Below are 17,842 nucleotides of genomic sequence, written 5' to 3' on the forward strand. Positions count from 1 at the left end.
ACAACCAAAAAAAGTGAATTACCATGGAATTCACTTGATCCACATTTGTGGTATGTCTGTGATGTGACACACTCTGCATGTCTGGGATACAGCAGAGACCTTACATTCTAGCTAGGAGACAGGCAATATGTTAGAACATAAGACTGGGCCTTTCGTGGTAGCACTAATCTGAACACCTGTAAGGTGGACGCAGGAGGGTCAAGAGTTCAAGGCTAGCCTGGGCTAAATAGGAAACCATCTCAAAACACAAGCAAAAGACAAACCTGGTTGGGTAAACCTTTAATACCAATGATCTAGAGAGAGAGTCGGGCAACCTGCTCTACATAGTGAGTTCCAGGACAGCTAGGGTTACATAACTGAGACCCTGACTACATAAATACCACAAAAACAAAAAACAAAAACAAAAACAAAAAAACAGAAAAAACATTAAACTCAAAGCCATACACACAAAGATTGGCTGATTGTCTATTTGTCTGTCTATCCACCCATCCAAAGCAAGCTAGGGATGTGGCTCCCACACAGAGAAATGGATAGGAGAAGGCACGGATAATCCAAGCTAAGCAGGTAGGATCTTTTTGCTGTGTCTAGTTAGGTCGGTTGAAGGGTCCAGGTGAGGAGAACAGACTCGAAAAGAGAAAAGTGTGTTTCTTGGATGCAGGAACCATTTTTTTGTTTATGTATTTATGCATACACACAATTTTTTTAATGGTTTTCCAACACAGGGTTTCTCTGTGAAATAGCCTTGGCTGTCCTGGACTTTCACTGTAGACCAGGCTGGCCTCGATCTGCCTGCGTCTGCCTCCCAAGTGTGGGATTAAAGACGTGCACCACCACGCCGGGCCTTGTATTTTTTATTTTTAATGACAGGGGCTCCCTATGTAATTAGTTTAGGCTTGCATCTGCCTTAGCCTTGCTGTGCTGGGACTGCAGGTGAGCACCACTCACCCAGACCCATACAGGAATCCTTTTCAAAGAAGACTCTCCCGTAGGTGGTCTCTATTGGCCGGTTAACCTCTACCAGATGCCAGCTGGGTGCCCACCACCTCCACCACCATCACGACCAAAGTGGCCAGCCGGGAGTGAGAGAAACCAGGAGGAACTCAAATCGCGAGCTCAGCGAAGGCTGGCGGACCGCAGGGAGAGTGCGCACCGGAAGCGGTCCTGGGAGGTGAACATGGCGGCCGCCTGGGGCCTACGCTGGAGCCTGAGCCGAGCTGGAACCTTGTTGCTCCCGCCGCTCGCGCGCTGTGCTCGCCGGACTCTGCACAGACAGGTGAACGGCACCGAGTTCAAGAGCATCTACAGCCTGGACAAGCTGTACCCCGAATCCAAGGGCGTGGATACCGCCTGGAAGGTCCCGGTGAGCCGAGAAAGGCGGGACGGAAAGGGCGGTTCCTCTTGCTCCTAGGTGACGCGTGGAAGCCGGCGGCTTGGAACGTTTTGGTTGTCCTAGCAACCGGGGGGCTGGGACTGTGGGGTGAGATAGCAGCTCTAGTGGCTTGGATAGTGCAGGCCGCGGGAGAGATCCCACCACGTACGTATCTTTCAAGATCACCAGTTTTTCCACGTTTGCTTCCCGGTCCTCAGGCTCACATTCAATGGGAAGGTGGGCATTATGAACCTTGAAATTGGACAGTAAAAGCTGAGGTCTGCAAGTTGGAACGTTATCCCGTCTTTTGCCCCTTGTAACGTTAGGTAGCCTGAGACAAAGCTTGTTTGGTCCTTAAGGATCCGTGTTTAGCCAGCTGCGTGTAGTCACACTGCATGGGGCCTGAGCAGGAAAGAGGGCATCTATTGAGCTGCACCTATAGGAGTGAAAGAGCATCAGGTATTTTCATTCATTTACTCATACCTCATTCAGCAGACTTCTTTTGAGAGCATGTTGTTAGCACAGTGCTAATTTGGGGCAGAGAGTAGTAAGACAGAAATCCTAAGGCTGTGGAGCTTATATATTGGACGGCTACAGACAAAAATAAATAAATAAACCCAAGTAACACCATATATGATACTTTAGAGATAGTAAGACCCAGAAGGAAGAGGTGAAATTAGAGATACACTTGTAGGTTTGTATGTTTTGACAAAGGATCTCATGTAACCTAGGCTAGCCTCGAACTTGCTACATAGCTATGGGTGGTAGCTGATCCTTTGGGCTGTCATCTCCCAGTGTAAAGATTACCAGCATGTGTCACTATACTGGCCTATTTGTTTGTTGTGAGAAAGGTCCTTTAAAAGCCCTGGCTGATCTCTGATTTGCAGTGATCGTCCTGCCTCTCAAGCATTGAGATTACAGGCATACACTAACTAACCCAGCTTAGAGTTGAAGCTTTAAGTAGAGTAATCTGGGAATGCCTGGAAGAAGTGGGGGCACAGTGGCCTTCATCTGTAACCCCAACACTTGAGGCAGAGCCAGGGAAATTGGTTCAGGGCCAGCCTGCATTATATGAGACCTTGTCACATACAAAGACCTGGGAGAGGGAAGACATGAGAATACTGGGGAGATGAGTGTCCCAAGCAGAGCAGGTACAACCACTTGAGAGCAGTAGAATGCTGGACAAGTGTGGCTGAGTAGGGCAGTCTGATGAAGGGAAGCCAAAGAGGAGAGAAGTGGACGGGGCCGGGGATGGAATGATACAGCTTAGTTTTACAAGATTGACTGTCACACAGTGTTACACACAGCAGCCTGGAGAATGGAATAGTTAGAAGGTGAGTTAGGAGATTGAGGTATTATAGGGTGCAGTAATATGGGCAAGACAGGATGAGCAGGCTGGAAGTAGTAGGAGTCTTGAGGATGATTAGATCCTAGGCATGTTTCAAAGAAAAGTCTAGGATTTGCTACTGGATTGGAAGTAAAGTGAGGACAAGTCATCATAAGGTGCTGGTAAAGGAACATTAGGAAGAGGCATGAGGAGGCAAGAGGAAACCCTGAGGAGGGTGACTTAGCAAACAGGTGTAGTCTAGAGCAGAGTGAGAATTCCACCCCCACCCCCAGTTCTGGAGATGAAGCGATGAAGGCATCCAGAGATGCAGATGAACACTCTTTGGCTTGGAGGCCTGAAGAGCCCCTGGGGTGGTATTTGTTGGACTCTGAGGATTTAAGCTTGGAGAGTGGTGCTGCTCAGTGACAGCCTTGGTAAGGAGGAGGCCTTCTGTCAGTAGCTCAGTCCGACACCAGCCCTCCAGGTGAACCAGGACCTGTTCAAGGCAGACTGCCCGTGCTGCCAGCTTCCTGTGGGCACCAGAAGCAACAGGGAGACCCACTAGGATTGTTGTGCCAGGGTGGCAGAGAGTATTGTTTAGTATCCCTCATGTATGTGTTCTCTGTCTGGTCTCCTCCGTCCCTTTCCCCGAGGCAGCCCACTGACAGCACCCAGCAGTAGCTGAGGGCATGAGCTCCGGCTTCATGGAGGAGTCCTCAGAGGTAGCACCTGAGTCGGGGCAGGTTTGACAGCACGATTTGGAAGCCTGAAAACAGTAATGCAGTGCTTCTTAGAAGTGCTTGTCGGATTTAGTGTACGAGTGTGTGTATAAGGGTGTGAGTGTATGAATGGGTGAGTGCATGTGTGCATGCGTGGGTGGGTGTAGTCAGAGGATAACTCACAGGAGTTGGTTCTTCCTTTCCACCATGTGGATCCCAGGGAACCCACAGGTGAACTCAGCCTGTTGGACTTGACTTTTAGGAAGTGCTTTACCCACTGAGCCATCTCTTCAGCCCAAAATATATAACATTTGACATGTAGCTTTACATTATAATTCAAGTGACTTCATTCTTTGACAGTGTGTATATCACATTACAGGAGCATGCAGAACAAGCCAGCAGTGACATCCCTCTAGGTAAGTAATTTTATTGAAAGTCAGACATTGTAGGATAGGTGTCTAACTCAGTGGTAGTTAACTTGCCAAGCACCACACACACACACAGAGCCAACTACCAGATTTCTTATGTGTCCCTTCTAGATCTCTCCACACCCGTGAAAGCCAGAGAGACCGCTGTGGGTGTGAAAGGAGAGTCTTTACATCGTAGCTTAGATAGCAAATAAACGGCGCCCACACATAGGGTGTGCTTGATTCTGAACTGTCTTCACAGTACAGTGGTTGGGTGGTGTGGGAAGAGGGAAGGTACAAGAAAGTGGACAAGCCTCCCTGTGTGTTTCTCGTACTGAGTCCTGTGCGCATCTAGATATGTATCCAAAAAGGCATACAAAACCTTGAACAGTGAGGTCTAAAAACAACAAAATGTTAGAGTGAAGTCTTCAGAGAACAAAAGAAAGACTTAGGTGCACATGGTCGGCACAGCCAAAACTCCGCACACTCAGGAGACAGGGTGGGGAGGATGGCTGTGAACCTGAGGCTGCGCTGCATGGTGGGTCCCATGCCAGCTGAGCTTTGGTTTGAAATCCCATTTAAAAAGGGAGAAAGGGAAACTAGGTAGCTGGGGGACAGACGTCAGAGCTCCCCCGCTGAATAATTTTAGAATTCTCCGTCAAAGCTTGGTGTGGTGGTACATGCCTGTAATTCCATCACTTGAAAGATGAAGGCAGGAGGATCAGGAGTTCAAAACCAGCCTTGGCTCAGTAGCAAGTTCAAGAACAGCTGGAGTGATATGAGACCCTGTCTTTGGACAAACAAACTACAAATTCTGTACTTGCCAAACAGAGACAAGATTTCACAGATGTGCCTAGAAAGCATTGAGTTCCACCAACAGCCTGGGTTCTTTTTGAGACATGTTCTCACTACGTAACCCAGGCTAACTTGGAATTCACTATATAGCCCAGGCTATCTCATAAAGTCCTCCTACCTCTGTTGGCCATCTCACCCAGCATTGGATCTCTTTAAAATCAAAAGGCATACAGTTCTTCTGGGCCGTTAAATGGAGAGGCAGAGGTGCATCATCACCCCATGGTCCTTGTTTGTGGTGACACCGAAACAGAGACTTCAGCACACCATTGCATGGAGGCAGACCATACCCTGCCGCTGTCTGTGCCTTTGGAGGGAGAGGCAGGAAGCCTCTCCACAGAACTGGAGGCCTAGGGAAGCCTCATCACAGTCTCTGAGAGCAGGCATTCTGCCCAGTGAACAGCAGTTGCCCCTCCTGTGCTGAAGGATCGCAGTGTTCGGCCTCAGCCGACTCAGCTGCAGCCAGCACAGCCCACACGTGTTAGAGCAGGGTTGCTAGGCTCCACAGTGCAGTGCCAGGAACCTGTGTCATCTAGTCAGAACAAGATTCAACTAGCTTTTCCAAAGGAGGGAGATCTGGGAGGTGGTCTCAAGATGCCACCTCCTGCCATTGAGGTGCCAAAGTCCAACACCCAAACTGTGGTTCTTTGTAGGCTCGTCTTCTCGAAGTCCCCTGCTTCTGTGTCTTCCCTGCCCAGACACTTTCAAGGCCTTTGCATGAGCTACAGAAATGGGAGGAAAAAACCTCATCTCTCCGTTTAAAAATAAACAAGACAGGCACTGGTGGCACAGGCCTTTAGTCCCAGCACTTGGGGGGTCAGAGGCAGGTGGATCTCTGAGTTTGAGTCTAGCCTGGTCTACAAAGTGAGCTCCAAGACAGCCAAGGCTACATAGAGAAATCCTATATCAAAAAACCCAAACAACGGAGCAAGAGAGGTGGCTCGGTGGTTAAGAGCACTGTCTGCTCTTCCATGGGTCCTGAGTTCAATTCCCAGCAACCACATGGTGGCTCACAACCATCTGTAATGGGTTCTGATGCCCTCTTCTGGTGTGTCTGAGGACAGCGACATACACTTCCACCTCGGCTTGTCCTCTTCAGCTTCTAGCCCATCTGACTCCATATCCACCATGCATTGGACTGTGTGAAACTAAGTCTGGCCCTTAGCAAGAGTCTTCACTTTAAAGCAAACAGAGCAGGGGTTGGGGATTTAGCTCAGTGGTAGAGCGCTTGCCTAGGAAGCGCAAGGCCCTGGGTTCGATCCCCAGCTCTGAAAAAAAGAACCAAAAAAAAAAAAAAAAAAAAAAAAAAAACCAAAAAACAAACAGAGCAGAAGGATTTGTTAGAGTGTGCTAGACTTGGGTCATAATTGTACTTCTCCCACTCTGTGAGGCCTTGGGACAATCAGTTGTTCTGATTTTAGTTTCGACATCTGTGAATACTGTCCAGGAGAGGGAGAGGGGTAATAGTCATGTTGACTAGCAGTCTACATTGATTGACTCCATGTTCGGCTATGGCAAATCCTTGTGTGTGTATTCTTTCATTTCACAGATCGGTTGAGCATATCTTACTGTCGGAGCAGCGGTCCTGGAGGGCAGAACGTTAACAAAGGTACTGGCACCTTATCGCTGTAAGGGAACTCAGCAACTCTGCGTTCACATTCCTGTGGAATAAAGGGGTTTTTCTGCTCAGCTCGCACACCTCCAGCTTATAATAATTCTTTCTGTTCTTCTGAATGTGCCCGATTGTCTGCTTCTCAGCTGTGGATTGCTGAGACTAGGCTCGGCTTCTGAGGGTAAACAAAGAATTCACAGCATGGGAGGGCAGCCTGCTTGGAGAGTAGGTTTCTTTTGCTCCTGAGAAACCAATCCCCTGCTCTTTCCAGAGTTCAGTAAAACTTTTCTGAGGAGCCCTGGGATTTGCATACTAGAAGTATTTACATAGTAGAAGTTTTATACCGAAGAGCCTCATTAGCCCTGCAGGCTTGTTCCATGGCCAGTTTTGACATAGACTAGAATGTTCCTGGTTAGGTAGTCAGCTGCCCTTGGCTTCAGGAATATTCCCGAGGCCTAGGTACTGTGGTTTCCTAACAGTCTAAGGATCAATGCTCCTCCCTCCCCATACACAGTGAATTCCAAGGCCGAAGTAAGGTTTCACTTGGCCAGTGCAGACTGGATTGCGGAGCCTGTACGCCAGAAGATTGCCCTCACGGTACCTGCCCCTTCTGTCCCTATGGGTCCCTGAGGTGGGCATAGGCTTGTGGGCCTTTCGGGTGTCCCTCATTTTCCTCCTTGGCAGCATAAAAATAAGATCAACAAGGCAGGAGAGCTGGTACTTACCTCCGAGAGCAGCCGATACCAGTTCCGCAATCTGGCAGAATGCCTACAGAAAATTCGAGACATGATTGCCAAGGCCAGCCAGGTGCCCAAGGAGCCATCCAAAGAAGATGCTCAGCTTCAGAGACTCAGGTACAGAAACACCCTGGCAGCAAGCGGGTCGTAGGGACCTGGGCTGGGCAGGTGAGAGGGCCGGGAGTCCAGGAGCTTCCAGCAGGGGTAGTGGGGAAACTGCTAAGAGGAGCAAGGTGTGACCCGGGCCAGGGTACACATCTGGCTCCTACTGACCAGACTTCTCTGCTCCCCTCGGTTTCCAGCTTTGAAAAGCACTGATTGCACATCTGGGCCTCATCGCTGTCCTTTGTTTTCAGGATTGAGAAGATGAACCGAGAAAGGCTACGACAGAAAAGAATAAACTCGACCATAAAGACAAGCAGGAGGATGACTATGGACTGAAGTCACCCCACCCTGCTGACAAAGGCCAGAGTGTCAGTGCAGCTCAGCAGAGAGCAGACACACCACAGGAACCTTTCCTTGATTCTTTGGAGTGGTGTCAGAAGGTTCCTTTGGAGGGAAGGCTGCAGGTCATCCAGGGCAGCTCCCTCCCTCTGTTATCCACCTCATGAGTTACTGTGACAATAAACTTCTAAGCACAGGAGGCTTTTCTCAGTGAGAGCTCTGCACAGGGCTCTCACCTTTCAGTCTAACCCACCTCACAATTGAGCACATCCAGCAACAGAGGATTGTGGGTCAGTTCACAAGAAACACACAGCTAGGAGGGCCAAGATAGGAGAGCAGGCATTTGAGCCGGACCTTCAGAAAGACAAACTGAACACTGGGCTGGGAGAAAGCTGGGCGGTGGGAGGTAACAAGGAAGCCAGGGACGCCTAATGACAGATTGTGCAGGAGACTCGAGAGGTGTACCAGGCAAGTAGGCACTCAAGAGCCTCATAATCCACTGAGCTACATCCCTAGGCCAGAAGTTTGGGGGTTATTTCCTTAGGTATACAGCAGGTGGATATTGTGTGCACATGCACACACACACAGGTTAGAGAGCATCTAGCAGTCACCTCTTCCACCTGGGGATGGAACTCAAGTCTCAGGCTTAAGCACAAATGCCATCACCTGCCAAGCCATTTCACTCTCTAGTTTTATTTATTACCAGGTGAGGTATGCATGTCTGGTGGTCAGAGAACAACTTATGGGAGTCAGTTCTCTTCCTCTGCCACGTAGATTCCAAGGGCCAATCAGGCTTGGCCACACGTACCTTTAACTGCTGAGCCATATCACGTTTTTTAATACCTCCAACAACCCCTAAATGTATTTACTTTTAAAACCAAAAATGAAGGCCAGAGAAAAGACCTGGCTGCCCAGACTGCTGTGAGTTTGATCCCTGGTTCCTACATGGTGGGAGAGAACTGACTGATGAGAGGTGGTTTCTGACCTCCACAAGCTCTGTGAAACATTCGTGTGCACACACAAATATAACAATATTTTTCTAATTAGATAAGCTTTGCCCTGGTCAAATTTCCCAGAGACAAACCAGAATTTGGATTCCATATTAGCTTGAAAATAGAGCACCATTTGTGTCGGGCAGGAGGCATCTTTAAAGAGGAAAACATTGTGTTGGGTTGCATGGAAATCCGATATATTTGGTTTGTGTGTCATTTTAGTGTGCTCCAGGGTTCTGCCATGCAAGAGAATCCATGCCTAAAATTTAATACCTCTAAGTTGCTATGAGCTGCCACTGGGCTTGGGTGGGGGTTTATACCAATTCCACTATTAATCTTGTTAGTTAGCAGTTCCCCAGGATCTCAACAGCTCCTCCATCACAGCTTCCTACAACTGTCCAATCTCCACATTGCGCCAAATGCTTTCAAACCTCAGCTTTAGCTCCAAGCATGTTGTGCTCCCCCACCTGCTGATGCAGCATTTAGTGAAGTCAGCCTTGAGAAACAGAGCAGGGAATTGTTAGGGTTAACTGCAGGGACCAATTATTCCACGCAGATATGTGCTCAGTTACATAGTCAAAAACCATACATACCTCCTTTCAAGCCTCAGCCTTTTCCCAGAAACCTCTACACCTACCATGAAGCCATTGCTAAGCTATACCTCCCAGACTGCTCAGCGCTTCCATTCCCTTAGGTTTTTTGTGTTTTATTTTAAGTGCGTTTTAACATTACAGTACTAAGCTAGCCGGCTCTTGTCTGGTTTTCCCTCTCTTCCCCTTTGACACCCGCCCTCCATAGATACTGTCTAAATGTTTCTATCGTTGCTGGAAGGATCGGGAAGATTCTCCGGTGTGTATGTTTCAATACTGTCGATGTTATGATTAATATTTGTCGTCCTTTTTTGTTTCACTGTCAGTTCTTTAGAGGTGTACGAAGGGACAAATTGGGCCTGGGGAACGGGGTAAGGGGTAGAAAATTGACGCCCTGGAAACTTTCACGCTTCCGGAGGAGCATTCCGCTTCCGGAGGAGCATCGACCCCCAGCCCTCCCTAGGCTCTGCCCTGTGCCCGCTGTCTGCTGTACTCCTCGGGCATTTTAGTTCAGGTCTCAGCTTCTTCGGAGCAGCAACCAAAATACGCCTTTAAATTGGAGCATTCGGAGGTATAGTCGAGAGTCCATTAGAATGGAAAAGACGAGAGCCACGTGCTGTGGGCCCCAGTGGCCTAATGGATAAGGCACTGGCCTCCTAAGCCAGGGATTGTGGGTTCGAGTCCCACCTGGGGTAGAAGAGTCTGCTTTTTTTTTTTTCTTTCTTTTTAAAATCTCACTTTAGACGAATGGAGGCCACACTAACCTTCAAGACTATGAAACGCGCAAGCTTGAGATGCGGAGGGCCTTGAAGAACTAGGGTCCAAAGCCACTCGCAGTCAGCGGAACCTTGTGGCGTGCGCCGCTCACAGATGGAGCTAAATGACTGGTCACAAACAGGCATCTCGGGAGAGCCAAACAAAGCCTGAACTAGCGGGAGGAAGTGCGCGCGCGACTGTCTCCAAAAGAGAGCACCACCCCAGGTGGGACTCGAACCCACAATCCCTGGCTTAGGAGGCCAGTGCCTTATCCATTAGGCCACTGGGGCGCGATAAAAAGCCGTGTCCACGTGGTCCGTGATAGCGCGACGCGATGACGTGACTATACCTATCCCGGAACAGTGACTGAGCGGCCCCGCTCTGACCTGGGAACCTGATAACGGATATCTCGCTTATCCGGAGAAAAACCGGACGATGACGCATGGCGTCGAGGAGTGCTGCGAGACGGAGGAGGGTCGCACTCCAGCCCGCGGGCAGAGGGGCTGACCAGAGAAGATTTAAACTGGCCGAAGTCGGATGAGCTTTCCGCCAGCCACGCAGCCGCGCTGCCTGGCTCCCAAGCGCCGCCACTTGGAAACTGCAGACGCCCCCCGTTGTCCGTCGTCGGAGCAGCTCCTGCACTTCATCAAATAATACGTTCCGGTGAAGGACTTGCCGTAGGTAGACCGCGTGGCCTAATGGATAAGGCGTCTGACTTCGGATCAGAAGATTGAGGGTTCGAGTCCCTTCGTGGTCGAAATATTTTCATCCCGATGGATCTCCTTTCAAGTGTATCTTAACTTTCAATTAATCTTAAATTGCCCGTAAGTCTTAAATAGCAAAAAAAAAGTATCGAAAGACCCTTGGAGACTGTTCATAAACCCTTCGATTTGGCTTTAAAGATTGTCGGTAGGGGTTGGGGATTTAGCTCAGTGGTAGAGCGCTTGCCTAGCAAACGCAAGGCCCTGGGTTCAGTCCCCAGCTCCAAAAAAAAAGACTGTCGCTTGTGTCAGCGATAACTACCTTTTTAAGAGGTGAATTATAGTGTACTGCACCTCAGAAGTTCTAGTGTCCTAACGTGTAAGGCGCTGGAAAGGGATTTCAGGTTCAGAGTCCCATCGGTGTTTCCTGTTGTTTCTCTCAGATATACTGCAGTGATATCCATGGTCACCTTAGCTTCCCGAGTGCTGGGATTGTAGGCATGTGTCACCATGTCTGGTGTGCGGGCTCAAACCATATATGTATGTTTAACTTTCTACTTATCCCTTGAATGAAACAATCCACCAGGGAAAATGCCCGACTTCATCCTTTCCTGCTGCTGTGGTGTTCCAGCAAGAGAACACACCCTTGAATGCCTCCCAGAGGATTAGAAAGTAGCTCTGGGGCTGGAGAGATGGCTCAGCGGTTAAGAGCACTGATTGCTCTTCCAGAGGTCCTGAGTTCAAATCCCAGCAACCCCACAGTGGCTCACAACCATCTGAGATCTGACGGCAACAATGTACTAATAAGTTAAAAAAAACAAAACAAAACTTAAAGTCCTCACAGCCCTTACTGTGATGGAGGGGAGGGGTGGAGAAAAGGTTAGGGGGATAGGCCACAGTGAGCCCTGCAATGCCAAGGTGGGAGGGTGTCACCAGGGGTGGGAGCAAAAGCATGGTTTCCAGAGGTTGGCAAAGGTCTGTTCTTTTAACTAACAGTTGTTCCCTTCACAAAGATACATATAGTATCAATGTCCTCGCTTTCCTGTTCAGTTTGTGTTCCTTTAGCAAAAAGATTTGTTTGCACAAACAGCTGGCCTCGAGTTCACAGAAATCCACCTGCCTGTGCTTCCCTAGTGCTGGGATTAGAGTCCACCCTAACACTTGGCTCTTCTGTCGTTTCCTTTCTTGGACAGCAATAGTTCCTAGAGTTTTAACACTGACAAAACAATACAATGTTTCCTAAGGTGGATTTCCCCACCAGAAGGTAGCAGAGAGGTCTGTCCCCTGGAGCTCACAGATGCGTGTGTAGCTATGCCTTCAATGTCCACAGCCACAGAGTGCCACACTGAGTTACCCCTAGGTTATGGCACTGGCACCCCACTGATGAGCTCTGGTTTCTTCTCCCAGCCCTTACCCTAGAGTGGGGCTTAGGGATCCGATGCTCAGCCAGCCCCTGCTGCTCCTTCTGGCCTGGGTACACCAACCCTCCCCTACTCCCACTCTCCCTGCAGGATTTAAGCTACAGCAGATGGGTGACTAGATATTTAAAAGATTCCTAGGCTGCTAGACACTGCAATCCTGATGCCTATGACAACAGTAGAATCCCAAGCCTCAGCAATTGCGTGCTGGCCGCAGGTGGTGAGTCAGGGCTGTCTCTCCCCACCACCGTAACTGCTTATTTCTGTTTGTGTGTGTGATGTAGGGACCAGGACACACATAAGCAAGCAGAGGTCAATCTGCAAAAACTGTCCCCCAACGGTATGGTCATAGGCTGTGCTGTTCGAGGTCCAGCAGCCCACAGGCCACAGTAACTGGTTTCCTACTGTTTGGTTCACATGATGCTTCTGGTGTGGCCACCTTAGAACTGTTTATCTAGGGGTTGGGGATTTAGCTCAGTGGTAGAGCGCTTGCCTAGCAAGCGCAAGGCCCTGGGTTCGGTCCCCAGCTCCGGGGGGGGGGGGGGACGACAAAACAGAACTGTTTATCTACTTAAAGACCATAGCAAGACTATGTAAATGTTTTATTTCAAGTCAGCCAGGGCTCCCTCCTGGGCTGCTTCACAGGTTCTCGATGGGCTGATGGGGCCAGTATGGGTACTTCCTCTTGTCCAGCTTGGTTTCAGGGAAGACCTCATTCAAGTCATCAATCGTCATCTGGTCAAAGGGAATCATGTTCTTTATTTTCTCCAGCTACAAAGAACAGAAACCTGTTAGCTACAGGAAATGGGCAAGGCCACTGAGATCAAAACAAGAATCCAAGGAAGGTCACTGCTATGCAGTGACAGAAAAGTCACAGAGAGAGGCCACGGCTCATCCTCACCTGCTTCTCATATTCCCGGACCCTAGCCTGAGATCCAGTCACGAACTGGGCACAGTTCTTCACCTAGAAGAGAAAGAAGAAACTGTCCTGAAGCCAAACTGTGTGCTGACCCCTGAGCCTGGGCAGCTCAAGTCTGCGCCTTTCCTGACACCATCTACAGAAGTGCATGGTTGGCCCAGTCCTGAATGCTTTTGTTGAAGACAAGCGACACCTTTCAACATCCACAGAGCAGTCAGGCAGGAAAGCAACTTAGGATGGATCACTAAATCGTCGAGATAAGTCATGTGCCTACACAGGCGCACATACATGCACGCATGCACGCACTCGTGCCCTCTCCAGGTTCCAATACTGGCATGAGGTATTTTCAGACAAATAAGTATCTGAGTGTTGAGTGGTTAGGTTCTTAACAGACCTGTTGGATCTAAGGCAACACTGAGACAGACATACTTACAGAGCTTTCATTTAAATTATGCATTCACTGGCCACACTGTCATCATATTCAAGAACCGTGACATATTTACCAGGTCACCCTCACCTCTCTCCAAGCAACCCCTCAGGCCTCTGTCACTCAAGATTACCCAAGTTTCCTAGAGATTCATAAGGACAAGACCTCACTATGTAGCCCTGGCTGCCCTCTAAATCAGAGATAGGACGTTAAAGTGCACACCACCAGGCCTGGGCTTGCTGCCTTCTTTAGTCAGTATTATTTTTAGAGTCATTTATGTTGCTGCATTTATTAGCACCCTAGTCCTCTTGATTCCCACACTTTAATCTTTAATTCACTATCCACCCTTGCTACTAAGAATTAAGAAAACTTCAGGATCTGACCATAGTGGTACTTGCTTATAATCCCCAAACTTGGGAGGCTGAAGCAGGAGGATCACCATGAGTTTGAGGTCAACCAAGGTTACACAGTGAGACCTTACAATAAAAGGAACAAAAACCAAGAAAATTTTGGAGGGGAAAAAAAAACCAAAAAACTAAACAACAAAATGCCTGCCCATAATCACACACACACCCCAACCCCCTGCCCACTACTCACATCCTCCTTCTCCTCGGCGTCCACTAGGGCTGTGTATTTATCCTCAGGCACAGGGATCTTCAGAGCATTATACTATAAACAGGACAGAGACTTCACTCTTGTAGCCCAAGAGCCTAAAGCCTCTCTCTGCTTCTTACTCTCTGCTTCTTACATGCACTCACTTCCTCCTCTGAGCTCTGGTGGTGAGGTGGGAAGATCTGGAGGCCTCCTCAGCCCGTCCCTCATCAGCCCAGGATCCTCCACATTTCCTTATCATAACAAGCACTGCTTTGTTTCCCCACCTCAAATGGGCTGCTACACTTGGTAAGAGCCACTTAGCATCTTGCAGTCTAATTCTTTTTCACACAGAACCCTGCAGGGCTGATGGGCAGGAATCGTATTTGATTATGAAGTAAAGATGATCATTAAGAAAACTATTTAGTGGGGTTGGGGATTTAGCTCAGTGGTAGAGCACTTGCCTAGGAAGCGCAAGGCCCTGGGTTCAATCCCCAGCTCCAAAAAAAAAAAAAAGAACCAAGAAAACTATTTAGTATTACAGCCCTGGCATTGTATGCTAAGCCACACAGAGCAAGTCTTCTAGAAGCATCTTCAAATGAGCAAATGAACTCAATACTGAGACATTGTACTTTTGTACTTAATGTGCAGGTACTGAAAGAACACAAGTTACTGACGGGGCTGGAAAGACGGCTCTGCAATTTCATGCACTGGCTGCTCTTGCTGAGGACCCAGGTTGAATTCCCAGCACCCACAGGGCCACTCCCAACAGCCTGTAACTCTAGCCCTGGGGCATCTGGTATGCTCACTGAGCTCCTGCCATCAGCCATGCAAGTGATACATAGAAATATGTGCAGGAAGTACACCCACAGACATGAAATTCACCTTTTTATAGAAGAGGTTGGACAAGGGCCAGGGGGGTGAAAGAAGAGAGCGTTAGTTTACAAAAAGGAGGCAGGGAAGAAGTGACGGCAAACTCGGGAGGAGAGCTAGCCCTGGCAGCCCTTCAGCTCCTGGAAGGAAGGCTGCCTGACTGCTGAGTGACTGAACCCTCATTCTCTACAAGTGCTCACTAAATCCACCCCAGGACCTTTGCCCATCTCCACTCCCCTTCCCCCAGCACCTTACAAGATAGAGCTTTTGTTAGTTATCTGAAGACTCACCTTGTTTTTAAAATCATCCACCAAGCCAGGCTTGTCCACATTGGCCCTGTAGTAAGCCCAGTCAATCGCTGGTGGTTTCTCAGACAGACTAGCCAACCTGCTCATGTGGAAAAGTCAGTCAGGACTTGTATTCCTGGACTGGAATCAGCAACAAACACTATTCACACAGCCATCTCCCCAGTCCTTACACACTGGAGTGTCAAGCCCACCTTTCTCTGAAGGGCCACCACAAAAATGCCAAAAATGCTTTCATTTGCAAAACACGTCTGTTTCTTTACTCCTGTCAGTCTATTAGAAAAGAGTAGCTAGGGCTGGCAAGATGGCTAAGTGGGTACAGGCGCTTGCTGCTAAACCTGAGGACCTGTGTTCAATACCCAGGACTCATACAGTGGAAGGCAGAAAGCCAACCCCACAAGTTTTCTTCTGATGCTACAGCACACATGGCAGATATCTATGAACTCATATACGTACTAAATACTACGCAGATGTGACCAATGTCAAAGCACTGCTTCTAGGATCAGTGACAAGGATGGGGGAGGGGGGCTCCTTCTCACAACATACTGACCTGGTGTGGAAGGTCTCATTCCAGGACTTCAGAGCGTTTCCAATTGCCTTCTGGTTTTGGGGCATGATCTCCACAAAAGATACCCAATCGATGGTTTTTAGAGCAAGTTTGCGCCCAGCCATCTTGGATACTAGAAAACAAAACAGGTCAGATAAACAGTGCCTCTGGAGAGAACCCCTGAAGGAGACCGTGCCACAGAAATACAAGTTGTTAAGAAATGGATCAGTGGGAGCAATTTGATGGGTCGATGCAACAGATAAAAGAACTAGGATTTAAACCAGAAAAGGATGCAACTAGTTGTTAGAATGCTTGCCTCGAATGGACGAAGGCCTGGGCTCCCTCTCCCGCACCAGAAACAGAAGTAGAGGCAGAGAATCTAAAGGTCAAAGCCACGTGAGATATATGAGAGCTTGCCTCAATACATCAGTAAATAAAGCTATGCCACACAGAATATAAATGTACTTTTTCCTGCTAGGCTGTCCTTGCTCTATCCCAACCCATTTTCTACTTTTTGTTCTACACCTGTCTTTGCAAACATTGCTAAAGGAAGTCATAAGCTGCACAAAAGTTAAATAAATGACTGTTTTAGCCACCGACTCTCTACCATACAGAAATTTGACACAGCCAATCTGGCAAGGCTTCAAAATACACAGACAAAATTTCTGCATGTGCAAATTGAGGCAAAGAGCTGTTAAGAATCCTCAGTGAAGGGCTGGAGAGATGGCTCAGTGGTTAAGAGCACCGACTGCTCTTCCTGAGGTCCTGAGTTCAAATCCCAGCAACCACATGGTGGCTCACAACCATCTATAATGGGATCTGATGCCTTCTTCTGGTGTGTCTGAAGACAGCTACAGTGTACTCATATAATAAATAAATAAAATATTAAAAAAAAAAAAGAATCCTCAGTGAAACTGTAGGTACCAATCTGCCCTGCTTTATAGAGACTTCAGGGGCTCTCAACCCCTGCTGTACACTCGAACCTTCGTACCCGTGTCATACCTCCCACAGCACACACACCTTGCACTTTCAGAGGCATTTTTACACAAATGATACTTGGAAAGACAGTGATTGCAGCTGTCTTTAGACCAAAACAAGATACAGAAAATAACTATGCACAAGCTCTGAGTGGGAGATACCTTCCTGGGCTGGAGAGATGGCTCAGTGGTTAAGAGCACTGACTGCTCTTCCAGAGGTCCTGAGTTCAATTCCCAGCAACCACATGGTGGCTCACAACCATCTGTGATGGGATCCGATGCCCTCTTCTGATGTATCTGAAGACAGCTACAGTGTACTCATGTAACTAAAATAAATAAATCTTTAAAAAAAAAAGGGGGGGAGATACCTTCCTAACGATCAAAGTTGTCAAATGATGGTCTCCCTCCCTCCTTCTTTCCTTTCTTCCTTCCTTGCCTCCTCAGTGCAGTTACCTCTCTTGGAGGACAGAGGCTAAAACAGTTGCCAGGTGAACTAAGGATGCCAGAGAACGAAGTGGACTTTAAGCACGGGATAAAGCAGCAGTCACAGACTTTTTGTTATCTGGTTAACCTCTACCGCTGGTGGTTTCTCAGCCTGCTCTTATGGAAAACAGGTCATGAGCATAGGGAATAACCAATAGTTATTCGATCAATCGGTAAATCTCACGAGGAATCCTAGAGTCCTCCATTGGGAGAAGAGAACGTAGCGTTGAAGCCTACTGGGTGTCTTGTCCTCTCTGAAAGCTACCACCATGGCTAAGTCATGTTTCCCCAACCCCTAAACTCCACTCCTGAGATCGCCACCCAGTGTGAGACAATGTGGCAACATCTAAATCAGAGGTGATTGGCCAAGTAAGTCATTGCCAGGCCCCAGGCTCGCCCGAAGGAGAGGCGAGCAGGGCAAAGCAGTGACCTCGGTCGCTCTGCCAGAGGGGCAGCTCGAAGGCCCGACGTCCTCCGCGGGGCTGGAGGGAACAAGCGTCGGAGCAAGGTCTGGAATATAATACAAAAGAGTTCGTGGAGATCAAACGCAATACTTCTAACAACACTCACTCACCTTCACCGACCCCCGGCGGAGCGCTGTCTCCAGCAGAAAGGAACGGAAGTGTGTTACCGGAAGTTCCCTCTTTGGCCAATCCAAAAGCGCAATAGGCCGGTCTTATTTCAGATATCACCCAGTGAGCATGGGGGTGGCGTTCAGGAAGTCCCGCCTTAAAAGGCGGGCGCAGCGCCTGCGCCGTCAGGGTCTCTGCTAGTTGGGGGCGCTCCCGTCCCTTAC

General features: G+C 48.6%; 2 protein-coding genes and 3 non-coding genes across 8 annotated transcripts; 3 read left to right on the forward strand and 2 right to left on the reverse strand.

Moving 5' to 3' along the window:
- The first annotated feature begins 1,169 nt into the window (after nt 1-1,169).
- Mrpl58 (mitochondrial ribosomal protein L58) lies at nt 1,170-7,666 on the forward strand. Of its 2 annotated transcripts, none has more exons than NM_001191656.1 (6): nt 1,170-1,360; nt 3,795-3,831; nt 6,224-6,283; nt 6,801-6,883; nt 6,971-7,140; nt 7,380-7,666. In NM_001191656.1, the coding sequence occupies exons 1-6, from the start codon at nt 1,175-1,177 to the stop codon at nt 7,462-7,464; spliced, it is 621 nt and encodes a 206-aa protein (NP_001178585.1). In that variant the 5' UTR covers nt 1,170-1,174; the 3' UTR covers nt 7,465-7,666. The 2 variants fall into 2 exon arrangements, with proteins under 2 accessions (NP_001178585.1, XP_038942124.1); XM_039086196.2 differs by lacking the exon at nt 1,170-1,360 and adding an exon at nt 1,487-1,606 and having other exon boundaries at nt 3,776-3,831.
- A 2,005-nt stretch (nt 7,667-9,671) lies between these two features.
- Nucleotides 9,672-9,744, forward strand: Trnar-ccu7 (transfer RNA arginine (anticodon CCU) 7). Its single transcript has one exon. It is a non-coding gene; the product is annotated as a tRNA-Arg (tRNA).
- Nucleotides 9,745-10,022: 278 nt separating this feature from the next.
- Trnar-ccu8 (transfer RNA arginine (anticodon CCU) 8) lies at nt 10,023-10,095 on the reverse strand. Its single transcript has one exon. It is a non-coding gene; the product is annotated as a tRNA-Arg (tRNA).
- Nucleotides 10,096-10,489: 394 nt separating this feature from the next.
- Trnar-ucg2 (transfer RNA arginine (anticodon UCG) 2) lies at nt 10,490-10,562 on the forward strand. Its single transcript has one exon. It is a non-coding gene; the product is annotated as a tRNA-Arg (tRNA).
- A 1,938-nt stretch (nt 10,563-12,500) lies between these two features.
- Nucleotides 12,501-17,754, reverse strand: Atp5pd (ATP synthase peripheral stalk subunit d). 3 transcript variants are annotated; one of them, NM_019383.2, is made up of 6 exons: nt 17,621-17,664; nt 15,590-15,719; nt 15,025-15,121; nt 13,868-13,939; nt 12,826-12,888; nt 12,501-12,695 (listed from the first exon to the last, which is right to left on the reverse strand). In NM_019383.2, the coding sequence occupies exons 2-6, from the start codon at nt 15,709-15,711 to the stop codon at nt 12,564-12,566; spliced, it is 486 nt and encodes a 161-aa protein (NP_062256.1). In that variant the 5' UTR covers nt 15,712-15,719; nt 17,621-17,664; the 3' UTR covers nt 12,501-12,563. The 3 variants fall into 3 exon arrangements, with proteins under 3 accessions (NP_062256.1, XP_038942713.1, XP_008766612.1); XM_039086785.2 differs by lacking the exon at nt 17,621-17,664 and adding an exon at nt 15,903-15,962 and having other exon boundaries at nt 12,512-12,695; XM_008768390.4 differs by lacking the exon at nt 13,868-13,939 and having other exon boundaries at nt 12,512-12,695; nt 17,621-17,754.
- Between the last annotated feature and the right edge of the window lie 88 nt (nt 17,755-17,842).

Source organism: Rattus norvegicus, chromosome 10 (assembly GCF_036323735.1).
Source record: "Rattus norvegicus strain BN/NHsdMcwi chromosome 10, GRCr8, whole genome shotgun sequence".
Taxonomy (NCBI): Eukaryota; Metazoa; Chordata; class Mammalia; order Rodentia; family Muridae; genus Rattus; species Rattus norvegicus.

What these genes read in the sequence shown, in the direction of transcription:
- Atp5pd (NM_019383.2), bottom strand. Translation starts at nt 15,711, where the DNA reads ATGGCTGGGCGCAAACTTGCTCTAAAAACCATCGATTGGGTATCTTTT. An exon ending in AATGAGACCTTCCACACCAG is followed by an intron (nt 15,122 to 15,589) that starts GTCAGTATGTTG and finishes CCACATGAGCAG; the next exon opens with GTTGGCTAGTCTGTCTGAGA. An exon ending in TCCGGGAATATGAGAAGCAG is followed by an intron (nt 12,696 to 12,825) that starts GTGAGGATGAGC and finishes TGTTCTTTGTAG; the next exon opens with CTGGAGAAAATAAAGAACAT.
- Mrpl58 (NM_001191656.1), top strand. Translation starts at nt 1,175, where the DNA reads ATGGCGGCCGCCTGGGGCCTACGCTGGAGCCTGAGCCGAGCTGGAACC. An exon ending in GCCAGAAGATTGCCCTCACG is followed by an intron (nt 6,884 to 6,970) that starts GTACCTGCCCCT and finishes CCTCCTTGGCAG; the next exon opens with CATAAAAATAAGATCAACAA. An exon ending in GCTCAGCTTCAGAGACTCAG is followed by an intron (nt 7,141 to 7,379) that starts GTACAGAAACAC and finishes CTTTGTTTTCAG; the next exon opens with GATTGAGAAGATGAACCGAG.